Source organism: Aythya fuligula, chromosome 7, assembly GCF_009819795.1.
Source record: "Aythya fuligula isolate bAytFul2 chromosome 7, bAytFul2.pri, whole genome shotgun sequence".
NCBI classification, from domain to species: Eukaryota; Metazoa; Chordata; class Aves; order Anseriformes; family Anatidae; genus Aythya; species Aythya fuligula.
The window spans coordinates 24,201,277-24,226,881 of record NC_045565.1 but is presented as its reverse complement, the minus strand read 5'-3'; the positions used below and the strand labels follow the sequence as shown (position 1 = coordinate 24,226,881).

The window sequence follows — 25,605 nt, the reverse complement described above, 5'->3', positions numbered from 1 at the left end:
AGGACTACATTTCCCATCACCCCCCACGGCCGAGGGGAATACATCACCCAGCCGGCCGCGCGCCGCCCTCCCGCGCATGCGCCGCCGCCGGCTGGGCTGTTGCTCCCTGACGGGTGGCTGCGGCGGCTGCTCGCCATGGAGTCCTACGACGTGATAGCGAACCAGCCCGTCGTCATAGACAACGTGAGTGCGGCCGGCGGCGAGCCCCGGGGCCGGGGGGAGCGGGGAGGGCCCGGCGGCGGCGATCCCTTTGTCATCGGGGGCGCCCCCACCCCCCCTTCCCCACCCGGCCCGGCCGCTTCGCGTCCTGGTAGGGCGGGGCTACAGCGGCTCGGCGGCTCCTGATTGGCTGAGGCGGCTGCCTGTCACCTGCCCGAGGGGCGCCGCCCTTCGCCTGTGAGGAGCGGCCCCCCCGCCGCTGAGGGGTGGGGTGGATGGGCGGGGCGGCGCGCTCCCATTGGTTGGAGAGGTCGCTCGCCCCGCCCCCTGCGCGGAGCGGGCGCTCTCATTGGCCGGCGGGGCTGCCCGTCAGGAGGGGCCGCGGCCCCGCTTTGTGCCTAGGGGGACAATGGGGCCGCGCTCCCGGCGTGCTCCGCGCCCAGGCCTCGGCCGCGCTCCCGGCGTGCACCGGGCGCCGCCCCTCACAGCGGGACCCTCCCCCCAGGCGGCGGCTCCGGGGCCCATCGCGCCGGGACCCCCCCGGCTCAAAAATTCCCGTCACAAATTCCCCGCCCGGCCCCTCAGGGCTCCGCCCGGCCTGGGCCACGTTGGCGGGGGTCGCATTTGGGGTGTGGCGGCTGTTAGGGGCCGGTCGGGCCTGCGGTGGGGCCCGGCCGTCACCCGCCGTGTGCCTGGGGGAGCTGGGGCGGCCTGAGGGGAAGGGAGAGGGAAAGGGAAAGGGTGGGGGAGGGCTGGGGGCTGGGGGGAGCCTCCTCGGCTGAGTCACGCGTTGACGCCCCTCCCTTCTGGCTGCTGCTGTCAGCCAGCCTGGTTTTGCTGTTTCAGAGGGTCACTGCTGCCTTCTCTGCACGTCATCTGAGCTTCTCCTGAATCCTTTCACCATATGACGTGTGCCTGCTAGCCTAGCACACCTCAACACACTCCTTTTTTACAATCTGAATGGTTTACAGATCTCAAATCGAGTCAATCCTTCCGACCTTTCCTTTATTATCCATCCCACTTGCCTCTCTACAACTGGAGCTCCCCGATACACGTTGTTGTTGTTGTTTCTTCCCCTGGAATCACAGCGGGGAGATTACTGGGGGCTTAAGGGCAGGCCTTAGGTCGATTGTTCTTAGCAGTGACTGGAGTAACTTTGATCCTGCTGTGTTGCAGTGAGTAGCTAGCCGTTAGCTCTTCCCAGGCACTCTGTGAGGAAGAATTTGTTATGATACAGTCATGTAATAGCAGCCTAACGGCAGCCTTTTTGTTACTTAGCTCAATGATTGCTTGTTCCTCCCTGCTTCAGACCTAAAGAAAGGTTCATGTGCTGCCAGAAACCGACTCTGTTTCTTTTGTTAACAGCTGGTCTTGAAAGCTAATTCTTTTGCCTTTCTGCTAAATGAGTTCCCTCTGTCCCCTCCCAGTGCGAGCTGTGGAATGAAGCAGTTGTTGTGAGATCTGCCTTCAGTGCTCGCAGGCTGTCAGCCGATGAGCCCTGTGGTGACGTTGCATTTTTGGTGCTCTCGGGAGCTCCGGCAGGATGGGAAACGGGGCTGCACAGAGAGGTGGTGCCGCTCCTGCTGCCTCGGAGAGCTGCCGACAGCTTTCCAAGGCTGAACGCTGCCCTGTCCCATGGACGTGCACCTGTGGGAGGGCGGGGAGGGGGAGCTGAGGTTCTGAGCTGGCACACAAGCCAGACCCTCCCTGTTCCAGCCTGCCCCAGTATCCCAGCGTGTTCCAAAAGGACACTCAGGTATGTGGCCACAAAAAAAGTGACTTATTTTTTGTACCAAACTGTGTGCTCAGCTCCCCGATTCCAGCAGGGAGTTTTGTAGTGTACAGCGAGAGGCTGCAGCTGTACCCCGGCACAGTCTGATGCTCCTCCCTGTCCAGTAAGTCACTTCTAAAACACGCCTGACCCCCTCTGCCAAGTATTGCATGGCAGGTTGGCTCTCTTGGATTGCCATTGAAATTTGAGTCTGAGATGCATCGAGGTGGGTGAATCAATAACTGACTTTGGCCACAGAGCTAGCAGGAGAGGTACGTTCAGATGCTTTAAGATGCTCGTGATAATTTTCCATGAGATTATTTCAGATACGAAGGTCAAGGAAGATCTAGTTTCTTTCTTTATTTTCTCAGATAAATAAAAAAGAAACCAGCAAGGAGGATGAAAGCCCAGCCAGGATAGCTACCGGTGGAAGGATGTTAATTTTGAAATTCTTTTAAATTTTAATAAACCTGAGCTTACAGCAGAAGGAGGATTTGTTTCGTTTTTCTTGTTTTGCCTCTTTTTGTTTCCTTGAAGCAAAGAGGAAAAACCCGCTCTTTATTTTAAACTTTCTTAATTGCCCAATGCTTAAACCTTTAACTGTGTAGGAATCTGAAAACGGGGTATGATAACTAGATCTGCTCAGTACACACACACCTTCAAAGAATCAAAAAGTTCTGAAGACAATTTAAATGGCCAGAAGGTGCTGTCAGGTCCTGGTGGCACGGAGACAGCAAACTCGCTTTGCTCCCAGGCGCTGGGAAGCACAACTCTGCTCCAGTCCCATCTCGCTGCCACGTTCAAAGCAAACCTTTGTCTTTAGCTCCAGCAGAGATTGCTGAGCTGCCGCCACGTTCAGCTGACTTTGAACTTGGATATGTAAATCTCAAAATGCATAACTCGCTGGGAAGCTCACCAGGGTGTGCGGGGTAGTTCCTGGCCTGGCATAAGTTTCTTACTTTCTTTCCCCTGTGTTAAAATAGGGGCATCATTGTTCTGAAACCATTTCCCAGCAGCAGAGAGTCCTGGCAGCGAGATCAGTCAGTAGCTAGAATAAAATATTCATTAAGAGCATATTCTGATGGGGTCACCTCACTGCGTTTCATGCAGGGATTTTTGTTTGTCAGTTTATTAGTGTGGTTTTGTTTTTTGTTTTGCTGCCGGGTTTGACAAAGGCTGGTAGTATTTCCCAGGTACAGAGTTTAAAAGCTCGATAAGGAAAATCAAAATGGTGTTTGTTTTATTCCTGGCTCTGCTTTGAAGCCAGGGGAGTGGCTGTCCAAAGGGACATTGTCTTAATGCTCACAGGCTGCCTCATCCCACCTGTGCCTGCGTGTGCAGGGGCTGGGAGATCTGCCAGGAGGCAGGGGGTGCAGGATGTGGCCCTGCTCCTGATGCAGGAGTGCGCCCTGCAAAGCCTGACACCTTGTCTGAAACAGCTGGCAAAGGGAGCTGGGGAAGGAGGAGCTGGGATGGGAGCTAATCTCTTCTTCATTGTCTCTTTTAAACAAGGCCCATCCTGTCAGCTGCTTTCCTGCCTCCAGCCCTTCCTCTTGCAGGCTGACTGGCACTTTTGTTGTGTCCAGAGCCCGGTCCCATTTAGTTCCCAGTGTTTTTTCTGATGGGATTTCTGTGACCTGCCTCCTTAGCACCAGCCAGCCTATCCCCCTCCTGAATTTCTTTTCCCTAGTCTCTGCTCCAACTCGTTTCACACTGCCTACTCCCTTCCCTGACTTCATCCACTCTCCCTTCATCTTCTCCAGGTCTTCTACCTCCGTGAGGCTTACAACCTTAATCCTACACATTTCAGCAGTGCTCCCCACAGCTGGCAGGGCTTGGTTGCTGTTGCACAGCTTTCCGAAGAGCTCTCCTCCACCAAGGGAGCATTTAAGATTGCCAGAAAACTGCAGAGCCTGAGTTCAGCCTCACACACCTCTACCACACTGTAAAAGCAATGGCATAGGGTAGAAAAATTACTGCATGGGGCGGTGTTTGGGTGTGTACCCGGAGCCACAGCGGGATGCTCCTGGAGCTTGTGCCCTGTGATCCCTCTCTGCCAGGAGGGTGCTGGTTACTCCCCTCTAGCGGCCGAGCCAATCTGCTGGCACCTTCCCGTCCCTGCCCTGCCTGCAGGATCCCCGGGGAGCTCTATTCTGAGGGAAAAGCAGGGGTTCTGGCAGTGCTGCTGTACTTTGCTGCTCTTTTAAAAGTTGGGAAGGTGACTGAGCATCTGTCTGTTCCTCCCACAGGGCTCGGGTGTGATTAAAGCAGGCTTTGCAGGCGATCAAATACCGAAATACTGCTTCCCAAACTAGTAAGTACTCCCGATCACTTCCCAGTACCATGAACCAATCCTTTGATATGTGGAGACGAAGAGTGGCCTCATTGTGTTACTGGATAAATGAATTGGGTATTTCTTTTCCTGCTGTACAGAAGTGTCTGAGAGAGAAGATCTCTGCTGTTAAGCACTTGTAGATTTGGGGGACACACGGGACATGAAGGATGATCTGTCACTTCCTCAGGCTCCGCCCCCAAACCACTACAGCTTTGTAGGATTCTTTAGTCTGGAGACATTAGGTCACCACCAAAAAGACAAGGCTGGGGCTGGAGGTGTGAATCCCTGCGTATGCCTTTGGTGTGTGGGCTGAAGCCTTCATTCCTGCCAAGCTTCCTTGCGACTTTTCTGACAGCTTTACTGGAAGAAGGACTGCTGGATCAGGAGCAGGCCCTGGCTGTTATTTTGGATAGGGTGGTTTTTTAAGGAATGTATTTCTTCTGAGCGATGCAGACTCATCTGTATGGTGAAATGGGGCAAGGGACTCTAAATGTCTAATCTGAGGAGCCTGCCTTAGGTCAAGCAGTATGGTGGGGGTCTGTCAGCTCAGGCTGCTGCTCAGTCTAGCCACGTTTACCCCAGGCACTGCTGGAATCCTGAATCATCAGGGAAAGCGTGGCCAGACTCAACTGGCTCACGTCCTGTTACTTCAGCAGTGCCCGCAGTCTGCTCCCTTCGCTTCTGATTCTGGGATTAGCTCACACAGAGCAAACCTGGGGCTGTCTGCACCTGGGAGTGCGCTCAGACTCTGTCATGGCTGTTAGAGAGCTCTACTTGGGGCTGAGAGGAGCAAAAGGTCGTAAATTGTTGGGCACACCTGAGCTGTCTCCTGAAGCATTTATACTTTTGCCTCTGCAGTGTGGGGAGACCAAAGCACGTTCGTGTTATGGCTGGTGCTTTAGAAGGGGACATCTTCATTGGCCCGAAGGCAGAGGTAAGAAAACCTCTTACTGCAGTTCTCCATGCGCCTTGCTATGCTGCTCTAAGAGCTGCAGCAGTCACCCTTGAAAGAGCTGGGGTTCCTCGAGAGCAGGGTAGGCCTGAAGAGCAGAATAAATTGTCACTTTTAAGCATGTCCAAGCTGAAGTGGGAAGCTTCATGACATTTTTGTGCCAACCTGCTGTCCACAGACCATTTTCCTCGGTCCCAATTTATTTTCATACATGTCCTTCTGTATCTCTCCTTTTTTCTAGGCTGCTTTGCAGTCTGTATGGTTACATCCCTGTCTCTGTGACTGAGAACTTTAGAAATGGACCCTGGTTGGTTGCCTTTTATCTCTGGGGTGTAGGCAAGAGGCTCGCTTTCCACAGTTGTGCCTTTGTCAGCAGGCAGTCGTTCTGGTCTCATGTTTCCTGTGAGCCCTCTGAACTGCATTCCCCAGTATCACCCTGTTACATTTTATATCATGGCCGAGCTGGTAGAACAAAGATACCATTTGAGAGGTGTCTGTATGTTGGCTTGAAAACAGTTAGGATGGAATGTGCTCTGCAGACACCCTTTGTTCCAAATCTGTGTAAAACAGCCTTGTTTAATCTTTGTAAATGCTTCTCTGGAAGAGATGTTTGTGATTAGTGTTTAGTCTTCGCCTTGTACACTAGAGATATGATGTTTTTCAGTGGAGTTGATAATAAGCAAGTCTCTCGGATGAATTTGTAGTCATAATGCTCAGAATTGAATTGTTCCAGTTGCTGACAAGTATGCTGCATTGTCCTTTCTGTTTGCTCAGGAGCACAGAGGCCTTCTCTCAATCCGATACCCGATGGAACACGGCATAGTAAAGGACTGGAATGACATGGAGCGCATCTGGCAGTACGTGTATTCAAAAGACCAGCTTCAGACGTTCTCAGAGGAGGTGAGATGCCTCATTTCGTGATTGCACCAGAGTCTTAGAACTTTGGGAAGAACTTGGGACTCCTCCTTTGTTCTTTCTAAACTTACCTGTTGTTAAATTAAGCTCTTTCCCCTCTCAGAAGATACAAGAAATGTCCAAGATGAATTCCTCCCCATATCTCATGTTCTGGCCTGACTGAAAATCTGACTTTCAATGTTTGTTACTCACACACTCTCTAATATATTCTGCTCTGTGCCAAGTGCTCCTTACTTTTCCTGTTTTGCCTGTGCATCAGGCATACCCACTCAGCAGTGACATAATTTGAAGTGAGGAAGGAGAAAACCACAGTCATGTGGTTTGGAAGGAGCTGACCAAAAATTATTACATGACCGAGAGTGAGAGGCTGTGTAAGTGGAGGAGGAATATTTCTGCTTACACGCGCCAGGACCGTGTGCCTTTACCCTTTCTTAGGGGCTGTGTTTTTTGGGCAGTCTGGCTGACTTTTGGTACAAAGGGTCACCTTGTTCATCCTTGATGAAAAAGGGTCACTCACAGGGCAGATTTCCTAAGATTTCTTCATAACTAGACCAGAGCCCTGCTGGTCCCCCAACCTAGTAGTGATTATTCACTGTCTAGCAAGTTACTGAGGGGTTACTCCCTTCCACATGTCTTGTTCTGTTGGTTCCAGAGGTGGAACAATAACCAGAATTTTGGGGGGAGCACACATCTAGCTGCATCCTGGTTATTACAACACAGCTCCTTTTCTTTACCAGCATCCTGTGCTGCTGACAGAAGCACCCCTAAACCCACGCAAGAACAGAGAACGTGCTGCTGAGGTGTTTTTCGAGACCTTCAACGTGCCAGCACTGTTCATTTCCATGCAAGCTGTGCTCAGCCTGTAAGTACCTCTCATCTTTGATTTGTTGTGAAATGTTTCTTGAAATCTATTTTTTTGTTCCCAAAACCAAACAGAACAGGGAAGACCACACAAATGTCTGACTTACCTCCTGTTTCAAGCACAAACTGAACTTAAATTTCAGTTTCTGTAATAGAGCTTATAGGAATTTGATGAGAGATGGCTGTAGGGATTTTTTTTATAGCCTGTTTTTGTGAAATCTCTGCTCCTAGATTGGGTCTGGTTGTGCTGCATGCTTGGGGCTCACCTTTAATGGCTCTTTTTGGCTTGATGGTTTGTCCCTTCACCAGGTATGCTACTGGGAGGACCACGGGGGTGGTGCTGGACTCGGGGGATGGCGTTACCCACGCGGTTCCCATTTACGAAGGCTTTGCCATGCCTCACTCCATCATGCGGATTGACATCGCTGGCCGCGACGTGTCCCGCTTCCTGCGCCTCTATCTGCGGAAGGAAGGCTACGACTTCCACACAACCTCAGAGTTTGAGATCGTCAAGACCATCAAGGAGGTGATGTACTGTCTGCTCCTGTGGTTATCCAGGGAGGGCTTTCTGCCCCAGGGAAGTTGTTGACTCTCTGAAATATATTGGGAAGTGCCAGCCTACCTAGCTCTGAACCTCATTTCTTTTTCTGCCTGAGGGAGAGCAGAGCCTCCAAGATGATTAAGGGACTGGAGCTACCCTCCTGTGAGGAAGTACTGAGAGGGATGGGGTCATCGAGCCTGGGCAAGGGACAGCTGGGAGGGTTTCCTCAATGTGTATAAATATCTGAAGGGAGGGAGCAGAGAAGACAGAGCCAGACTCCAGACTCATTTCAGTGATGTTCAGTGACAGAACAGAAAGCACAAACTGAAACAAAGGAGGCTTCATCTGAATGTAAAGGGATTTTTAGTATTATTATTTTTTTTAATGTGAGAGTGACACATTAAAAACAAGATGACCTCCTGAGGTCCCTTCCAACCTCAGCCATCGCGTGGTCTGAGATTTATAGTCCAGATTGTGTCCAATCCCTACCGAGGGGCTGTACGCATTGAGGACTGGATGATCTCAAGAGGTCTCTTCCAACCTCAACTGTTCTGTGATTCTGTTTAGATGTTTGTTTGTTTTTAATCTCCAAATGATAACAACATAGAAAAGCAAAGCTTAACTATGGAAGAAAAAATAAGGCTGCTGGAGCAGTTTGAAGAGTCAAAATACTTTGTTTCCTATAACTTTCTAAGTTGTAGGTGGTCAGCGGGCAGCAAGCCACATAAACCATGTTGAGTAAGAAATTTTGCTATTGGCTATTAGTTATTTCCTCTGAAATGTAATAATACATTTTGTTCATGCTCCTAATCTGCTGCCAAGTTACCCAAAGCCACCTTTGTATACGGTTAATGTCACTGAAGGTGTTCCAGGTGCCTGTTTTGCTTTCCAGTACAGTAGTTTGGAAGTGCTCTCACGATAATTATCCCATCTGCAGCAGATGGAGATAATTTCTTAAGCAGTAAGAGAGGGGTGAAAAAAAAGGTGAGCAGCAGCTAGAGCAATTGTGAGCAGCCTGAATGTTTCTTATTACACGGAGCCGAAGCATGAAGAGCAGATAAGGTATTTTTCCTGATGAGAACCCACAAGGTCTTTTCCCCAATACAAAATAATGTTGAAATTGGTCTCCCCAGAGGGATGCTTGGATTTTCATAGTTAAGGAACTTACTTCTTGTAGTCAGAAACGTGTTTATGAGAGGTGTTTGCATTTACCCTTATCTTCTTCTCCCTGACTCTGCTTCCTCCCAGCGTGCCTGCTACCTGTCAATAAACCCCCAGAAGGATGAGACTCTGGAGACCGAGAAGGCTCAGTACTACCTGCCAGATGGGAGCACGATTGAGGTTTGTGAGGACTGCTGTCAAAAGATTCCTCCTGTGATGCACTGGGTTTCCAGAATAGCCTTCTGCCTCCTGATGGGAAACTTAATGCAATGTTGGGTGGGAGAGGGTAATTTAAAAAGAGCAGAACTCATCCCAGGCTGCTGGCTGGGGCACTGGAGTTCTTAGGGGAAGAAAACGTTATTAGAAACCTCACTGATTCTACTGGGAGTCCTGGGTAAGGACAAAGCATGGCCAGGGGGACTGAGAGCTCTTTGAATGCAGGCTCTGATCTAGCAAATCTTTATGTGGATCAGGTATGAAGTGTGGGTTGGTACCAGCTTGCTGTAAATCCCACTGGGGTTTTGTACATGGTTTTTGTTCTGCCTGGAGGTGCAGAAACAATTGGTTTGAAGAGTGTTTTGGGAATACTCCTCAAAAGATTGAGCCTTGAATGAGAAGAAATACAGGTCTTACCTCCAGCACCGGGGGTGGATCTGCTCCCTTGTCCACCATTGACCTGCTGAATGAAGCTGAGGAGTGTTGTGAATTAATTTGTACAGAGCTTTGATTCAGCAGCAATATAGGACTTATTGATACTTTTATGGCAAATCACTAGATTGGATTGTGTGCTGCCTAACAGCACTTACTCATCAGCCAATTCAGCAGAATTTACTACAACTGAAACAGCAACTTAAAGATTTGCACCAGCGGGTTTCTTTATTTTTCATCTGCAAAATGGAAATGGCACCTTTGCCAGGAGTAGTAGGTCAATCTGGCGGTTGCTTGGGAGCTGATGATGCAGCACAAGTGTCCAAGAAACTTTCTCTGAAGCTTTGCCTAAGAGAGAAAGGCCCAAACTTGAGACAGTGAACTGGGCCGCGCTGCTCTCTCACTCTGTGCTACCTTCTCCTCTTGCAGATCGGCCCTGCCCGTTTTCGAGCCCCGGAGCTCTTGTTCCGGCCAGACCTGATAGGGGAGGAATGTGAAGGACTCCATGAGGTGCTCGTTTTTGCCATTCAAAAATCAGACATGGACCTGAGGCGAACGCTGTTCTCCAACATTGTGCTGTCTGGAGGCTCCACGCTTTTCAAAGGTTCCTGCTTCTCTTTCAGTGGGCTGTGCTTTTTCTTTTCCTTCTCATGTGAAACAGGGAAGATAACCTAGATCACCCAGCTTGTCCTGAGGGATGAGGTCTGTGGGAACTCTGTTCTCTTTGGGGAGTTACAGTGAGAAGCAGAACACTGATTCTCACTAATTTTCTGAGTCCTAGTCAGAACCAGCGTGCATCTGGCCCCTATTAATTTATAGATATCCTCTGCCAGAACTTGTCCACCCTTTATCCACAGGTGGATGTCTCCAGATAGATCCCGTTTTTCCCATTCAAACCCTGTTCTGCCCTACAAAAGGGGCTGGATACAGGAGGAAGGCCAAGGGAAGAGGGAGGGAACTGGCCCATTTGTGGTCCTAGCTAGGAATCTTGGTTGCTTGTCTCAAGTTGCTGCTGCGGGACACAGTCTGTTGTGGTAGTGTTTGAGGTCTGAGTGAATCAAAATCCTGGTACTTCTCTGGCTGTGTTCTGTGCTCCTTCAACGTGGTTTCTTTGTGAGATCAGGAGTGGGATATTTGAATAGGGCTGTGTAGGATCTGGCCACACTGTTAGTAGATGGAACTTGGAATTTTGCTGAAGGATTCAGACTACTTTGTTTTTGTCTTGTGCAGGCTTTGGTGATAGGCTCTTGAGCGAAGTGAAGAAACTAGCTCCGAAGGACGTCAAAATAAGGGTAGGAGCATTCTCTTGGGTGTTTGTCACATGCTCTGTGTGTCTTCTTGAGAGAACTGTGCTAAAAATGCTGCTGCCACGTGGTTCAAGCCAGCAGCAGCTTTTCTGGAGACAGCCCAACAATATCTGCTGTCGTGATGAAAACCTGTGTGGTTTCATCAGAGAAGGCAGCTCCTCTGGCAGCATACCTGTCTAGGATCCTGGGGGTGGTTCTGTGGGGGATCCGCCGGGTGCCTTTATGGTGGGAGAGGTCGTCCCTGTGTTTGTCAGCTGTAGGAGGGGCAGTGTGCCAGGAGGAGCAGGCTGGAGCTTGGAAAAATACTGACTGACTCTCTGCTTCTCCTAGATATCAGCTCCTCAGGAGAGATTGTATTCCACGTGGATCGGGTACGTACTGCATGATGCTGGGTCGCTCTGTGGGATGAGGGCAGGGGAATCGCCGTCTGCTGGCTCTCAGAGCCCTGTCCCTCCTGATGCTGTGTCTGTAGGGGTGTCACTGCTCAGCCACGTGATACTCAGCCTGGTTCCTGAGCCCGTCTCCATGCTGCCAGCCCCTTACCCTTTGCATCTTCAAGGCTCCTGCAAGTCCTGTTAATTCTCCTGGTTGTCTGAACCAGTCCAGTTCAAAGTAGAACAAGCTTGTTGGTAGGAAATGCACCTAGGGCCTCTGCCCTAAGGCATTTTCCCTTTTGTGTTGCTGATCGGGGGAACTAAACTCAGCTCCACAATCCTAAGCAGTGAGACCAGACCCCACGTGAAGAGGGCTGGTGTTTGCATCAGTGTCAGCACATTGTTTGGGAGGTGCCTGGTGCCAGGCTCTGTAGTGCCAGCATATTTGAGGCTAACGGGAGAGGAGGTGACAGTTCAGAGAGCATTTCTGTTGTAGGAAACAAGGAGCCTTAGCACCTTTCTCAAGCATGGAAGCGTTGTGCAGTAGAACCAGCTCCTCTCTGCAGAGAGGCAGTGGGAGTGCCCCCGTTTGCCTGTAATACGTAACATGTCTGTCTCTCCCCAGTGGCTCTATTCTGGCCTCACTGGACACCTTTAAGAAAATGTGGGTTTCGAAAAAGGAATATGAAGAAGACGGAGCTCGTGCCATCCACCGAAAAACCTTCTAGCCCTGGGACCTGTCCTCAAGTCTCCTCCGAAGACTCACTTCAGTTCTAAACTCGCTTTTCTGAGTCCGAGTGTCTGAGAGCTGCCTGTATGTGTGTGTGTGCGCCAGCATGCCCCGATGTCACTGAGCAAAGACGACAGCAGCAGGAGGGTTGTATTCATACTAACTTCATATTTTTTTTTATTTTTTGATGTTGTTTTTTTTTTTTTTTTTTAATGGAAAGGAGAAAACCCCAGTCTGAATTTCTCCAGAATGGCCCATTCCTTTTTCATTTCAGTCCCTTTAGTTTCTGTGTTACGATCACATTTGCCACTGTAAAACGAGCGAGCGAAAACAAAAGGGAACAGCTTAGAATCTGCCTAGCAAGCCAGAAGGGAGCCAACCACTGCAAACCCCTCACGCAGGCTTTAGTCGGCCTGGCTGCAATGCCTGGGTTGTCTGGAAATACACAGCGGAGGCCCCGTAGCTACTTTCTTAGTCTGCAGCGTCTTCGACATCAGTAGGTTTTGGAAGTTGTTTTTAATATATTTTTTTTTAATTAAGAGGAAGCACATTCTCAACAGTTCAGCCCGTTTGCCCCCACTGTTTTTGGTGTGTGTGTGTGGGTGTTGTGTGAGTGTGGCGGGGTGGAACTTCTCAGACTGACGTGTGGGTCGGTGCCGCAGCCGGAGAAGTCGGTGATAGGACTTAGTTCATATTGCATGGAGTAGAACAAAGCAATCTCTAATCAGCTTTCATTATGCTAGACGGTTACTCTCTCATTCCTCGTTTTAAATAACTTTTCTCCTCCGGAAGCAAGTGCCCCGGAGTGGGGGTGAAGGCACTTGTGTGTTCCCCCTCGACCTGCCAAGAGTCACAGTACTGAGCTCTCATGTTCTTGCTCTGTAGGAGCTGAGGCTGTTTGCCTCCTCCTCGCCACGTCAGGGCGAAGGGAGCACGCGTTTTCAGCCAGGCGTAACTCGTGTACTATATCCACTCGGGGGCTACGTAATAGTTGGAAAGGTGCGTCGTAATGTAAGAATTGTTTTATTTATTGAAATGTCTGCGTATTATCTCCAATACTGACCGCAGCACCTGGGAATTTTGCTTCGGGTCTTCCTTGAACGCCTGCTCCCCAGTTGTCTGTTGTTTGATGTTAACACTGTTTACAGCACACACACGCTTCGCAAAATAACCGGCCAGCCCTGCATCACCGCTCGGTAACCGTTGTGTAGGGAGCCTCGCTGTTCTCTGGGAATACACTAAAGGAGAGGACAAGAAATCACCTCAACGCGGTGGTGGGAGCAGCCAGCTGTCGCAGGGGCTGCGTTCTGCTGTCCTCTTGTGCTGCTTAGGCCTTTCTGCTCAGCTGCTGGCTGTTCTCTAGAACATCCTCATCCCTCCTGCAGCTCGCGTGGAGGTGTGGCACTGTTCCCCTTGCTTCTGTTGGTGCTCTTCGTTTCCTTCACCACTGATTTTTCTGTATTACCCGGCATTCGCAGTGGGCCTGGAGTTGTTTGGTGGCAGTTCCTCCCTGTTCCCTTCCTTTCTGTTCGTTTCCACCCATCACCTTGGGGTCACTCCCTCGCCAGAGCTGAGAAGGGGCAGGAGCCGGAGGGTTGCAACAGCCCCGCTGCGGAGGCTCGGCGGGAGCTGGCGTGAATGTAAGCAAGCAGCACGCTGCCCTAGCACAAAGGGGGTTCTCCGGGATCCGAGAGGCTGCAGGTAGGCAGGTCGGGTGCTCTGCTCCCAGCTGAGGCCGTGTTGCTTGTTCTCCTACCCCTACCAGAACAGATCGTGGTTTTTAAGCAAGAACCCATCGGGTAGGGACGAGCTCTCACTGCTCAGCCTCCTCCTGCCAGAAAATAAGTTGCGTTCTTGCTGGTTTGTTGTTAACGTGCGGAGGGGAAGAAGCAAACCCCTCTGCTCGCCTCCCACGTGCCCCAGGCAGTGCCAGTGATCTCTTCCTCCCCTTCCCAGCCCCTCTGCTGGCCTCGCAGAAGCAGCAGTGCTCCATTTTGTAAACTGCAGTGACCGGACAGAAAGGTGCCGTCTCCAATCTAGCATTTGTTTGATCTGCCTGACTGTTCCCTCGCACACTGTCCAAACCATGTTGCCTGGTGGTGCCCAGCATACTTAAATAAAGTCATTCATATACAAACCTCGAGCCTCCTGGCCTCCTCTTCCCACGCTTTTGCATTTCTCAGGAGGTAACTTGTGTTCTTCTCTTGCCTGTACAGAACTTGTGGGCTAATCGCCGCCTGGAGACAGCACCGGTGGTCCAAGACTGCCTTCAGAGCAGGCCTTTGTGCTGAGGTAGGATGTTGAGGATTGCTGTCCTTGATAATTGTTGCCCCCAGAGCAGCTGAGGGGCTGAGAAGCTGTAAGAGGGAGTGAGGAGGAGGACACACAGGTGAGAGGGATGATGCTGCTGGCATGGGGGGAGCTGGTGCCAGCCCAGGGGCTTGCTGAGAAGCAGCAGGCCAGCTTCCCTCCCAGGGAAGTGTGGGGGAACGTGGTTCACCCCTGGGACTTCACTTTTCATTAACGGTCCCTTTCTCAGCCTCTACCAGCTGTAAGTGGGGCAGGCAGCATTCCAAAATGCCCTCACTGCAGCTCAAGCTCCTGCTTCTTGCCCACCTCATCAAGGGAAGCAGCACCCGGCGCCTCACAGGGTTAGGTGAGCCCACGCGGGGCCAGATGGGTGGCAAATGATTCAAACAGGACCGCAGCCATACAGAAAAGATCTTTAATTTATGAAATGAAGAATCAAACTTGGTTAAAATCTGCACAAATAAGTTATGATTGAACTATTGAGAACGACAGAAGCCCCGTGGCAGAAACATCTTGGTCCGAGACAGGAGGCAGCTGTGTCCTGAGGCAAAATGGCAGAGCTGTGGGCTGCAACCCCAGGAGGAGCCTGGTGCTGAGGCTGGGGAGGCAGCCAAGTGAAGAACAGCAGGGATGTGAGTGAGCACACCTCCTCCTGCAGGAGGGCACAGGGCAGAGCACTGCTGGCCCCCACCCAGCCTGCTTTGGCACCACACTCGCCCTAGGGAGTTGGAGGAGACTCCCTCACCCTGGGGACTTCTGGTGACCGCCTGCCCTGCCCTTCCCCCTTGGATCCGTGGCTGGACAATCAACCCCTGGGGCGCTGTTTCAAGCAGAGAGGAGCTGAGAGGTAAAATCCTACCCCTGTGACTACCCAGTATTGTGTTAAATGGGCTCCCAAGTGGAATTGAAGGCACAAAAGCAAGAGCTGTGTGCTCTTCCCCCCTGCAAGAAGGGAAGGTGCCAGGGTCAGCCCCGTGAGAGGGGCACATCAATCCCCTGGGTTTGGAAAAGGAGCAAGGAAAGGCTCTGTGTGTGCTCCCTGCCCTGCTCTGCCCACCAGGGACATGTACGCCTGCAGCACGTGTTGCACCCCAGCTCCTCCTGCCCTGGAATCAGCAGCCCTGGGACCAGCTGGGTTAAAATGCTCTTGCTCCTGTGTCAAGGCTTCTCTGCCTTCCCCAGCAGCCCCTCCTGGAATAAGCAAGCACCGGCCTTACAGCATTTCACAGTCGAATCACAAATGCAGGGTTTCCTCGCTCAGCAGTCCCCTCGTTTTGCCCCAGCCTGGAACCAGGAGGGCCCCAGGCACCCCTAAATCATTTTCACTTCGGGCGCTTCCCCCTGCGTCAGGCCTTGGCGCTGAGCCTTCACCATCTGCAGGCGCTTCCCGTGCAGGCTGAACTGCGACCAGGTGAGGAGCTGCAGCAGCGCGCAGGCGATGGGCACGAAGACCAGGAGGTAAAAGCAGCCCTGGCGGAGGGTCGGCTCCAAGGCGGCGGCAGACTCCAGCTTCGGCGGGGCGCTCACCACGTTGCCCAAGGGGCTGCGCTGGAAAATGTCGTAGCCTGGGGGCGAGAAGAGGTGGTGAGACACAGCAGGGACACAGCAGTGACAGCTTTTGCCACCCCGCTGCTGTTCCTACTTACCTGTGTAGGCGCAGAGCAGCCAGGTGCCAATGAGGGGGGCAAACGTTTGCCCTGGCTTGGTGACCAGCGCGACCATCCCAAAAAGCAGCGCCGAGGCCGCCTGCTTCCTGCGGTTCAGGACCAGGTCCTCGTCCACCAGGTCGGTGACCACCAGGTTGAGCAGCTTGCAGGTCCCTTCCGTGAACACGCGGTTGCTGCGGGACAACAGGCAAAGCACTGGGTAGGGGCACCGAGAAGCGATGGGAATGGGTGAGAGATCAGAGGAAATGCAGAGAGAGATGAGAGGGGTTCCCTGATGCTTCAAGTAAGAATTTTGGAAGCCCTGGCTACTGGGGGGGAACCAGTCATCGATGCCAGTGACCTGCCCCAAGCTGGGTGCTGTCAGAGCTGGGAGCCACCTGGCTTCTCTTCTCTGGTGGAAACAGGGACAAGTTGTTTTCCTTCCCACCTGGCAGAGAGCAGGGGATGTGAGCGTTTGCGTACCTGGCTATGAAGATGCAGAGCAGATAGACCTGGTTGGGTCCTGCCAGCAGCATGACGACGCTGAGAGCCAGCTTCAGGAAGAAGAGTCCTCGGACCACAGCGTAAACCCCACAGCGGCGGCAGAGGGAGAGGAAGTAGAGGTTGTTGAGGTGGGGGGCGATGTAGGAAACACCTGAGCAGAGAAAGAATCACAAATAATTCTCTCGAGTTTTAGTATCCACCATCCACCCCAGTACCAATACCAAGAGGGAGGATGAGGAGGGTAGGGTAGGAGATATAAAACAGCCCCCAAACGCATACAGGGGAGGGTGGCTGCAGCAAATGTACTCAGTGGGTTTGTGACAGCGCACACTCTTCCTCCAGAGGGCAGAGCGTGTGCTCTGCTTCATCAGCCTGGTGGGCAGGAAGGAAGAAAAGACTTGCCCCTTGTTCCACAGGGGCTGGGACTCAGCCCTGGAGCAGGAGGGAGAGAGACTGGGCAGCACGAGCAGACCTGGCCCAGGCAGAATTCTCTCAGAGTGACTCTAGCCCTACGGGACTAATGCCCACAGAGGGAATAAATTCAGAGCTGTGCTCCCTGCTGCATCCTAGAGCCATATCCACAGGCACAGATGTTATCCTCAGCAACACCTGGGTGGAGCCATGGAGTCAGAGTGCAGCACTCGGTGCTTTTCACTTCTAGAAAAGGCTCCAAGTTACTCCTCCTGTGCCCAGAAAGGAGGTTCCAGGGAAGGATGTGTGAATCTTACAGCCCAGAGCCCTGTGTGTGAGCACCTCTTCCCAGCTGGGGTTTGTGAAGGCAGAACACAGCCTCAGGCCCTGCCCCAGCTGCTCCCTTTGGTCCCATCTGCCACTCACCGAGGAGGAAGGATCCGGTAGAGACAGAGATCTGGTCTGACAGCAGGTGCTCCAGGAACAGGGGGAAGAAGTTGCTGTTAAAGTGGCAGTGAAAAACCTGTGAAAGCAGCATGCAGACAAGCCGGTCAGCAGGAACAGCAGGAAGAGGGAAGAGAAAAAGCTAACAGCCCCCTGGACTCCTGTCTGAGGAGTCCCGTGCCAAGGGATCGTGCAGGATGGGCCTCCAGCACCTTAGCACAGCAAGAGCTTGGCTGCGGAGCTTGCAACCCTGGAGGCTTTGAGACTGCAAAGCTGCAATGCCACCTGCCTGCCTGGGGCAGGCACCGTGTGCCAGCTGCCAAAGCATTCCTCACTGGTGAGCTCACACAGCAGGGCAGGGCAGGGCAAGGAGTCCACAGCCGTGGCCACAAGGATTTGAAGGAGGAAACAGTGGCACAGCAGGTGGGAGGAAGCAGCTGTCAGGATGACAGCAACAAAAAGAAGGCAGCAAGGCTCAAACACGAGGATTCAGGCATTAAAAGCCTGCCTGAGGGTGCCCGAGGGACCCCAGGGGAGGCAGAGCTGTGACGGCAGCACACCAAGCTCAGGGAAGCTGGGCACGCTGCTGCCATTTCATAATAATTGAAGGGGATGAAAAACAGAAATGGCAAAAACCAGCTGGGAGGTGGATCCAGCTGGGCAGTGAGAGCAGTGACATGAGGCTCAGGAAAGCAGGAGGAGACGGCGCTGACAGCTGAGCCAGCAAACTGCACTCCTGAATCCTTCCCACCACAAACCAGGCCTCGTGCTTCTGCACCCCAGATGGATGTTGGCAGCCAGCCCCTGTAATCCAGCCTGCACCCCGCAGACGCTCGGGAAGTCGCTGCTGGACCTACCTGGACCAGGTTCATGCAGACAAACCAGAGGAAGTTGCGATGCCGCTTGAGCTGCTGGAGATATTCTGCCAGGGTGATCCTCTTCTCCTGGGGGACGGAATGTTTCTCGATGTACAGCCTAAAGGGAGAGGAGGAAGGACAAACAAAAAACAAAACAACTGTGATTCCTTCACAAGCAGGGCAGGGTGCATCCCGTGCAGATGCAGAGCTCTCTCCTCAGCTCCCATTCCAACCTTCTTTCCCTCTAGAGACCAAACCAAAAAGAGCAGGGTCTTCAACAACATTTACAAGGCCAAAAGGGTACAGGGCTCCCAAAGAACATTTATTTCCTGAGCCCACAGTTCGGATTTCTGTCCAGAAAAGCATTCTCCTATCAGCCATTACACTCCATACACGCCCCCAGTCCAGATTAGCTCACCTGGCAGATCTCCTCAGGACCTGCTGTGTTAGTACAGCATAAAGCTGGCAGCTTGGAACAAGAGACAAGTGAGTGTAACAAAAGTGAGGCAGCCCAAGGAAAAGCAAGGGAGCTGAGTGGGGTAGCCAGCTGCATCGTGGCCCACGCAGCCCAGTCACCATCAGGCAGCTAAAGCGAGCAAAAAGGTGAGGGGTTCGCTTGTCCTGCTCCACGGGGAAGGGGCAGCAAGGTGGTCTCATGCTCAAGCAGCTTCTGGCATTTCGCCACTCACAGGCCTCAGTGGGTGCTCTAGATACTAACTCGTGTCTCGTTCCAAACACTGGGAAGGTCAGGGCTCTGCCTCCAGTTTGGGCCTGGGCTTTCACGAGATAGTTTTGTCCTATTTTCAGAGGGCCTTAGCAGCCAGTGTGACCTCAGGCAGAGGTGATTCTGAAAACTGTATCAACAGACAAGAACCACAGATGATTAACAAAAGTCTTCCTTGTCCTGGATCTTCTCATGGTGGTGCGTATCAGGACCCTACAGATCTATGCCAAGCTGTCCCTGCTGCGGAATGGGTGACACTTACTGTTTTAGGGTTGATTCCTGATCCCATTTCGCTTTCCCATCAGCCTCAAATCGCTGGCGGAGCAGCTGTGTGGACAGGGTAAAACCGACGATGGAGCAGAGGGCCAGCGCGACGCAAAATATGCGAAAGGAAAAGAAGTCTTCCTTGTTCCACACTGTGTAGGACATGAAGACAGAGAGCGAGCCTATGGCACTGAAGAGAGAGCAGTAGAAGTTGAGGCTCGTCCTGTCTCTTGCCGAAACAGCCAGGTCTGCGAGCAAGGCGTTGTGATGGAGGTCGACCATGGTGAGAAAGCTGTCGTACATGCAAAGGCAGAGAAGGAACTGCACGCCGGGATGAGCCCAGGCGACCCAGAAAGCCAGGAAAGAGATGGCAAAGAGAGGGCCATTGTGGCTCAGTGCTCTGAGCCTCTTCAGAACTACTTCTGGGGAGGAAATCTCTGCTCCCGGCCTGCAACAGAAGATAAAAGTTTTAGAGACTTGGACAAAATCCTGCATGACCACGTATTCCTGCTTTCCAAGGAAGTTGTGTAAGTGGCCCAGACGACAACTCAGCTTTTGCTCATGTAACAAACACCCACATACAATAAATTCTCATCTAATGTATGAATCCACAGAAAACACAAGTTTAAGGCTGAAAAGCACAGAGGAAAGGGATCCTTTTTCTCCTGAGCAAGGGTCTCCCTGATAGCGCTGCACCGTCTGCTTTGCATAATGTAAGTTACTTCAAACAACACTTAAGAAGTTTCCACGAGGTGCAGGAAGCCACACCGTGCTTTTCATTAGAAACTTGAAGCAAGTAACACAAGAAATGCTAATGACCATCTGTGGTCCGTGATTCAACAATTTTAGGAACAACTGGTTTGACGTATTGCAGGAGGAAAGATCGTCCTTTCCCCCAAGTCCCCCAGACTACATCCAGACACTTTCCAACACCCCAGTAAAGGGCTTGGGATTTTAGATTATTTTTAGATATTTTAGGTTCTGTACCACTTGTGAATGTTAAGAGTTAGGGTCACATCTACTTGGTACATATATGACCTCCTCTGTACAGCCAGGTACTGAAACAAGGTGCAAAGAGCTCTGAACTTCTAAGACAGCAGGAAAAGGAGGTGTTTAAAGTTTCATTCTCCAGTAACCATTCCTGTGACACAGTTTTAAAGCTCCCACTTTCACATTTACCCCCAGAGACTCAGCAACTTCCCAGCCTCTGCTGGAAGTGGAACTTTACTTACTGCTGTGTGCTCAGGAACACCCGGTCGCTCAGCCAGCCAAACAGAGGGTCATTGAGGCTGTTCCAGATCAGGAACACTGTCTGGGAAAGAAAACAGGACGGTGAAACAAACCACAGCAGGAACCCCCAGTGCTCCCTCTCTGCACCACCACCACGGGGCAGTTCCCCTGTCTGGGGCAACTGGCACAAACGCAGTGAGGCCACTGGTTTCCAGGCTTCTGAAACACCCCCACATCCCCAGAGAAAAGCATGTCTTAAGAACAAAGCCTCTGGGTTTTCTATTTCATCTCCTTTTCTGTTTGCGTGAGGAAAAAAAAGCTAAAAAAAAACAAACAGACTAGCACTCAGAAGGCTCCTTTCCCAAAGGAGAATATAACTAACGCCCTGTACACCTTTAGCAAGGGCCAGTCTCAAAATTTCATTTTTCCAAGGGCAAAAAAATCCACGGCAAAGACTAACCTCCCCTATCCAAAAGGATAGCTTATCGATCTTGTAAACAGAGACGAAGGTGTCCACGTAGTAGAGGAGAAACACATTGTGCAAAATGGAAACGAACAGCGACAAGGACCCGTAGATCACTGCGGTGGGCAATCGGAAGAGACAAGCCAACAGTCGCAACCCCATGTCGGTGCGGGCGGCGCTCAGCTCCCCGCATCACCTCCATTTCAGGTGGGATGTCTTCCCCCAGCACCTGCTGGGTCTCTCTTGGGGCCAATCCATGGCTGCTCCTGCAGGAGGGGAAAAAAAAAAAGTCAGTTTCTTAAATGAACAAAAATTGAATCTAATTAACTGATAAATCTTTGCCAGCGAAGATCAAAATTAGTACTGCTTTGAGGAGCTGTTCAGAAGTGGGTTGGATGGGGATTAGGCCAGGAGCTGCCTGCAGCACTGAAGCCACTTCATTAAGGGGAGGCCAGGGGTGGGCTCAGGGGTGCAGCTGCCCCATCCTTTGTACCTTGATGGTCTTTGTCAGCCAGCTGATTAGCTCCTTCCACCTCTTTAACAGCAAGGTCAGAGGAGGAATCCAGCGAGGTAGCTGCAAACAGCAAAGCAGCCCTCAGGAAACAGCCCCAGTCACTGACATTTTTAGGTGCTGATGTTAATTTTCGGCCAAATAAAAGCGACAACAGCCCTGATGTCATCTCTCACAGGCTGCTTTCCCCAGGCAGTCGCAGCTGGCTGCACCTGGGCTCGCTCAGACAGCAGTTATTTACAGCGAGCAGTGCTGCTGCTGCTTTGTGGCATGAAGAGACACGACCAGAGCGCGACGGCGTGCAGCAGACACGGTGCCATCACGCCACAAAGGCTCCCAAAAGCCACCTCACAGCTGGATTGCAATAAAGATGCTTTAGCTGGGCAGCAGTATACAGGGAAACTAAACCAGTGGAAAGAGCAGCCTCCACCTGGAGCAACCCAGGAGGAAGCCGTCAGTCTGACCGCTTCTGGGCAATATCAGAGAAGCAAAAAATAACTGTCTGCTCTGCCCAGCCCGAGGAATTCCTCACAATGAGCTCAGCAGGAGCACACAGTGTTTGTTCCCAGCACTTATGTCGCCGGGCTGAAGCTGCACATCAGCCCTGCTCCTGGCCAAAGCGCCAGACCTCGCTTCGGATCCAGCTGCTGAGCCAAAACCCATGGGCAGATAAAAGGGTGGCACCGCTCCACGAGGAGCTCAGCCAGACAACGAGCGTTTGTAGGTGTAATTAAAGGCAGACACGCTGACAGGCCTCGAAGAGAAATGGCATTTTGTAGGGTTATGCCCTGAAAAGGAGGCAGGAATTTGTGGTGTGTGGAGATGAAGGTTGAGGAGCAGCGAGCTGAGTTGGCACAGCTCTGTGCCTCTCACCAGAGCTTCCTACAGGGGAGCAGCTGGAGGGCACATCGGGCTTTTGGGGCACTTTTTGGGGCACCCTCACAAACGGGACGCACACAGGCACCCCTTCCACTTGGGCTCTGTGAGGATTATTTAGCTCCTGGGTTATTCCTGCAGAGGGACAGGGCTAAGAGGTGGCTGACAAACACATTAAAAAGCCTCAAGGTAGCAGCTAGTTGGACACCAGACACATCCCCAGCTGGCATTTCAGACTGATCTCACCCTTTGCTGCCACAGCTGTCTCTTTTTTTTTTTTTTTTTTTTTTTATAATCTCCCTCATCTGCGAGCATGCAGATGAAAAGAAGCAAGTTATAGTGGCCCATAAAAAGCGGATTTCGCTCCTACATCCAGCGTGCTGTGTTATTGATGCTGGCCACGGTGGTATTTTCATAACCTTCTCCTTGGGACAGACAGAGCGTTAGTCACGGGTTTGTCAAAAACGAGGCTTTAAAAAATGGGGGGAAAAGGAGCTGTAGGAGGGAATGGCTGGCATTTATTCACACTGAACTTAGAACACACGCTCCTAAAGCAAGGATCTCGTAGATTAGCCTTTATTTCACTCAATTTCCACATCTGCCAGTGCCGCTCGCAGCCCCCTTTCCTGGTTAAAGCCCCCCCAGCAGCACCAGTGCCCATGGCGCCCATCACCCCCCCACAGCCCGCTCCCTCACGGCCCCTTCAGCCCCCTTCAGGAGGGCGCTACCAGGGGGTATCCCATGGGGGGGGGAACCCCCCCGCCGGCCCCGCGTGGGAGCGCCCGGGGGAGCGGGGGCAGGTGGGCGGCCGGGCGCTACCACTGTGCTCGGGGGGGGGGGGGGGGGCGCCACCTCCTACCTGCGTCCGGTGCCGGCGCTGCCCCGCCGCTCCGCTGCCCAACCGGCGTCTGCGCATGCGCGTCTAGAGGCGTCCCTCCCCGACCCCACCCCGCGGCCATTTTGCGTCCTGGCGGGTGAAGCCGCCCCTCACGCCGCCATCTTGTTTGAGGGCAGCTCGCCCGCACGCGCCCCCTCCGGTTGCCATGGAAACGGAGGCGGCCGCGAGGCCTGGCCTAGGCCTAGGCCTGGGCCTACACCGGGCCCGGCTCCCGGGGCCCCGGGGCTGAACGGCCGAGCCCCGTCAGGGGGCCCCGGAAGGGCCGGGCTGCCCAGCAGCAAGTCCAGAAGGGTGCCGAGACCCCGAGTGTGGCTCTCAGAGTGTGCTCAGTGTTGCCAACAGCCTGTAAAACACACGGCTTGCCTCTGGTCCCGTCACTCACAATCATCTCCCAAGATCCGTTTGACGTTATGTTGTCCAAAATAATAAAAAAATAGAGACTGCGGTTGGTTGTGCGTTGGTTCGATGCTTTCCCCTGAAGGAGGATCTGCACATCGCCTCCCACCTCTCACTGCAGCAGTTGCTCTGATCCTGCACATCTCACCTGTGGAAACAAAGTCCTAGTTGTTATATTTCTTAAAAAGTACAATTTAGCCATTTCAGCAACCCCTTCAGCTTACAATGCTACATATTTTGTGCTTCATACTCCTTCTTTCAATTGCACCCTATTACAGAACTGACAGCAGTGACCTAAACAAGGCGTATTTATAAACTCAGGGAGCCAGGCAGTTAACGACAGCCGTGCAATTACAGGCTGTGCAATTAGCGAAGGGAAGGTGTTGGCCCACCCCACAATGACCCTGCTGCAGCCCTAAAGGCCTGTGGCAGCACAGGTGCTGGCAGTGAGCCCGCTGAAGGAGCGGGTGTACAAATACAAGCTCAATCCCTGCCTATGCTAAGTGCTTGTGTTCTCTTTTTTCCTCTTTGAGGCTTTTCCCTCACTAAAACATGCACCTTGTGTTAGGTTTAGCAGCCAGGTAAGTTTTCTCAGGCTCCCCCCCTGAGTGTACAGCTCTGTAGGAGGGCAGGCACTGTAGCCCTGGCTACCAGCAGCGTGCTTCTGCAAGGTGTGGTACTGCGCCCATGTGTGTTTGCTCCTGTTGACCTGTCAGGGTGTGCTGGTGAGAGGCGGCTGCAGGAAGAAAGCTGCCTTTGCGAGGTTGGGTTATCCTGCTGCTCCCGATCCAAGCACAGGCACCGCCTTGGCTGTTTTTCCTCAGGAAGTGAGTACAAGCACACCAGACGACTGTCTGATCGTGACTAAAGACTTGTGTTGCAATACTTTAAAAGCTGTGATGGCAAAATGATACTGCTGCTAGCTTAAATACTTTCAGTATGAGCATGTAAGTGAGGGTTTCTAACTTTTGTTTGGTTTGAATCCCCCTGGAGGCAATGCCTCGCTCACCCCTCCACATCCTCTGCTCCTCTGGTAGAGCCATGTGCAGTAGCCCAGCTGGGTTGGAGCAGAGATTCATGCGAGTGCTCCAGCCGGTGACTTTCGTAACATCTCCTGATTGTGAAAGATAATGTAAATTGTTATTGTTGTGTGGTGCTAGGCTTTGAACACTTCAGTTTTAGAAAAATGACATTTCTCTGAACGATTGCGTTCGTGGAAACACAGGGTTGCATTTTCAATCCCATGTTTAAAAAAAAAAAAAATCAATAAAGTTGCTTGTAAGCTATTCTCCGTGCTGCTGAAAGGCCATAACAGAAGGTAGCTGGAGGGGGGGGGGAGCCCGTGATATAGAGCCCTAGATCAGCAGAAGCTGTGGCTGTTTTCCTTAGGGGTGCAATAAAAGCAGTATTCCCATGGCTATTTTTAGCTCAGGAGCTTGAGCTTAAACTAGAAACACAGTGTGGGTGTTCAAAAATGTGGTGGTGGTGTAACAGAAGCTAGTTTTATACACTAAAGGCATGATATGTAATACAAGCCCAAACTCTGGGTAATCTGTTTGCTGCTCTATCTGGCTGTTGGTCCCATGGAGGATCCAGTGCAAATGAGCTATGCTTTCCTTGCTTTTTAACAACGTGTCCTCAGTGTAGGGTGCATATTCTCTGGTATTCTTAAGACACGTAACTCAAGTGCAAATGTCTTGTTGTGATGTTAGTCACCAGTGTATGACAACAGTTGGAGGCGACCGTCTGTGAGCATGAAATCCCTCTGGAGGAGCAGGCTGTGTCACCAGCTCAGGCCTTTGCAGGAAGGCAGGAGGTTCTCCCAAGAAATCTTCAAGGGCACAAGGCTTGTAATCCTGCAGTTGAGGGAGCAGGATGGTGCAAAAGCACAAAAACAGCGTGTAAAACATGCTGTTCTGCTGTGCAAACTGTCTGTTTGATAAGGAGGTGCTGGTAGGTAACCGGAGCTAGGCGGGGGAACCAAGGCTGCAGCAGAAAGGTTTGTTTTGGAGGGTGTAAAGTCAACAGCGTTTAACCAGATAATGGCAGGGGAGGCTGAAGCAGCTCTCGCAGGGCAGAACTGTGCAAGGCTACTCAGCCCCTATCAGTAATGCCATGGAAGGCTGAGATTGCCTAGGGAACGGTATCAGAAGTGCCGGACTTGGTTGTGGATGTAGCAAAACTGAGACCAATGAGGAAGAAGTAGTTAGGGGTGGAATGAGTACTTGGGAGGAGACCGGCTGGAGGAAGGGAGGCATCTGCATGGCAAAAAAAAGTGGGTACAGAAATGAAAGAAGTAAAAAAAGGGAGGTATTAA

At 52.0% G+C, this 25,605-nt stretch overlaps 2 protein-coding genes across 5 annotated transcripts; one reads left to right on the top strand and one right to left on the bottom strand.

The window, feature by feature from the left end:
- Positions 1-68: 68 nt before the first annotated feature.
- On the top strand, positions 69-11,939 carry ACTR1A (actin related protein 1A). Its single transcript, XM_032191108.1, has 11 exons — positions 69-183; positions 4,180-4,244; positions 5,124-5,199; positions 5,992-6,117; positions 6,870-6,994; positions 7,303-7,519; positions 8,783-8,875; positions 9,773-9,947; positions 10,574-10,635; positions 10,981-11,021; positions 11,650-11,939. Exons 1-11 carry the CDS (start codon positions 136-138, stop codon positions 11,750-11,752), a joined length of 1,131 nt encoding a protein of 376 aa, XP_032046999.1. The 5' UTR covers positions 69-135; the 3' UTR covers positions 11,753-11,939.
- A 2,974-nt stretch (positions 11,940-14,913) lies between these two features.
- On the bottom strand, positions 14,914-22,890 carry MFSD13A (major facilitator superfamily domain containing 13A). Of its 4 annotated transcripts, none has more exons than XM_032191785.1 (10): positions 22,854-22,890; positions 20,605-20,873; positions 20,147-20,226; positions 18,913-19,362; positions 18,645-18,780; positions 17,927-18,044; positions 17,052-17,100; positions 16,194-16,365; positions 15,711-15,904; positions 14,914-15,629 (listed from the first exon to the last, which is right to left on the bottom strand). In XM_032191785.1, exons 2-10 carry the CDS (start codon positions 20,767-20,769, stop codon positions 15,299-15,301), a joined length of 1,695 nt encoding a protein of 564 aa, XP_032047676.1. In that variant the 5' UTR covers positions 20,770-20,873; positions 22,854-22,890; the 3' UTR covers positions 14,914-15,298. The 4 variants fall into 4 exon arrangements, with proteins under 4 accessions (XP_032047676.1, XP_032047677.1, XP_032047679.1 ...); XM_032191786.1 differs by lacking the exon at positions 22,854-22,890 and adding an exon at positions 21,101-21,149; XM_032191788.1 differs by lacking the exon at positions 18,645-18,780 and having other exon boundaries at positions 15,318-15,629; positions 17,052-17,148.
- Between the last annotated feature and the right edge of the window lie 2,715 nt (positions 22,891-25,605).

What these genes read in the sequence shown, in the direction of transcription:
- ACTR1A (XM_032191108.1), top strand. Translation starts at nt 136, where the DNA reads ATGGAGTCCTACGACGTGATAGCGAACCAGCCCGTCGTCATAGACAAC. An exon ending in CAGATGGGAGCACGATTGAG is followed by an intron (nt 8,876 to 9,772) that starts GTTTGTGAGGAC and finishes CTCCTCTTGCAG; the next exon opens with ATCGGCCCTGCCCGTTTTCG. An exon ending in TTGTATTCCACGTGGATCGG is followed by an intron (nt 11,022 to 11,649) that starts GTACGTACTGCA and finishes GTCTCTCCCCAG; the next exon opens with TGGCTCTATTCTGGCCTCAC.
- MFSD13A (XM_032191785.1), bottom strand. Translation starts at nt 20,769, where the DNA reads ATGGGGTTGCGACTGTTGGCTTGTCTCTTCCGATTGCCCACCGCAGTG. An exon ending in GTGTTCCTGAGCACACAGCA is followed by an intron (nt 19,363 to 20,146) that starts GTAAGTAAAGTT and finishes CTTCTGTTGCAG; the next exon opens with GCCGGGAGCAGAGATTTCCT. An exon ending in TCTGCATGAACCTGGTCCAG is followed by an intron (nt 17,101 to 17,926) that starts GTAGGTCCAGCA and finishes CTGTTCCTGGAG; the next exon opens with CACCTGCTGTCAGACCAGAT.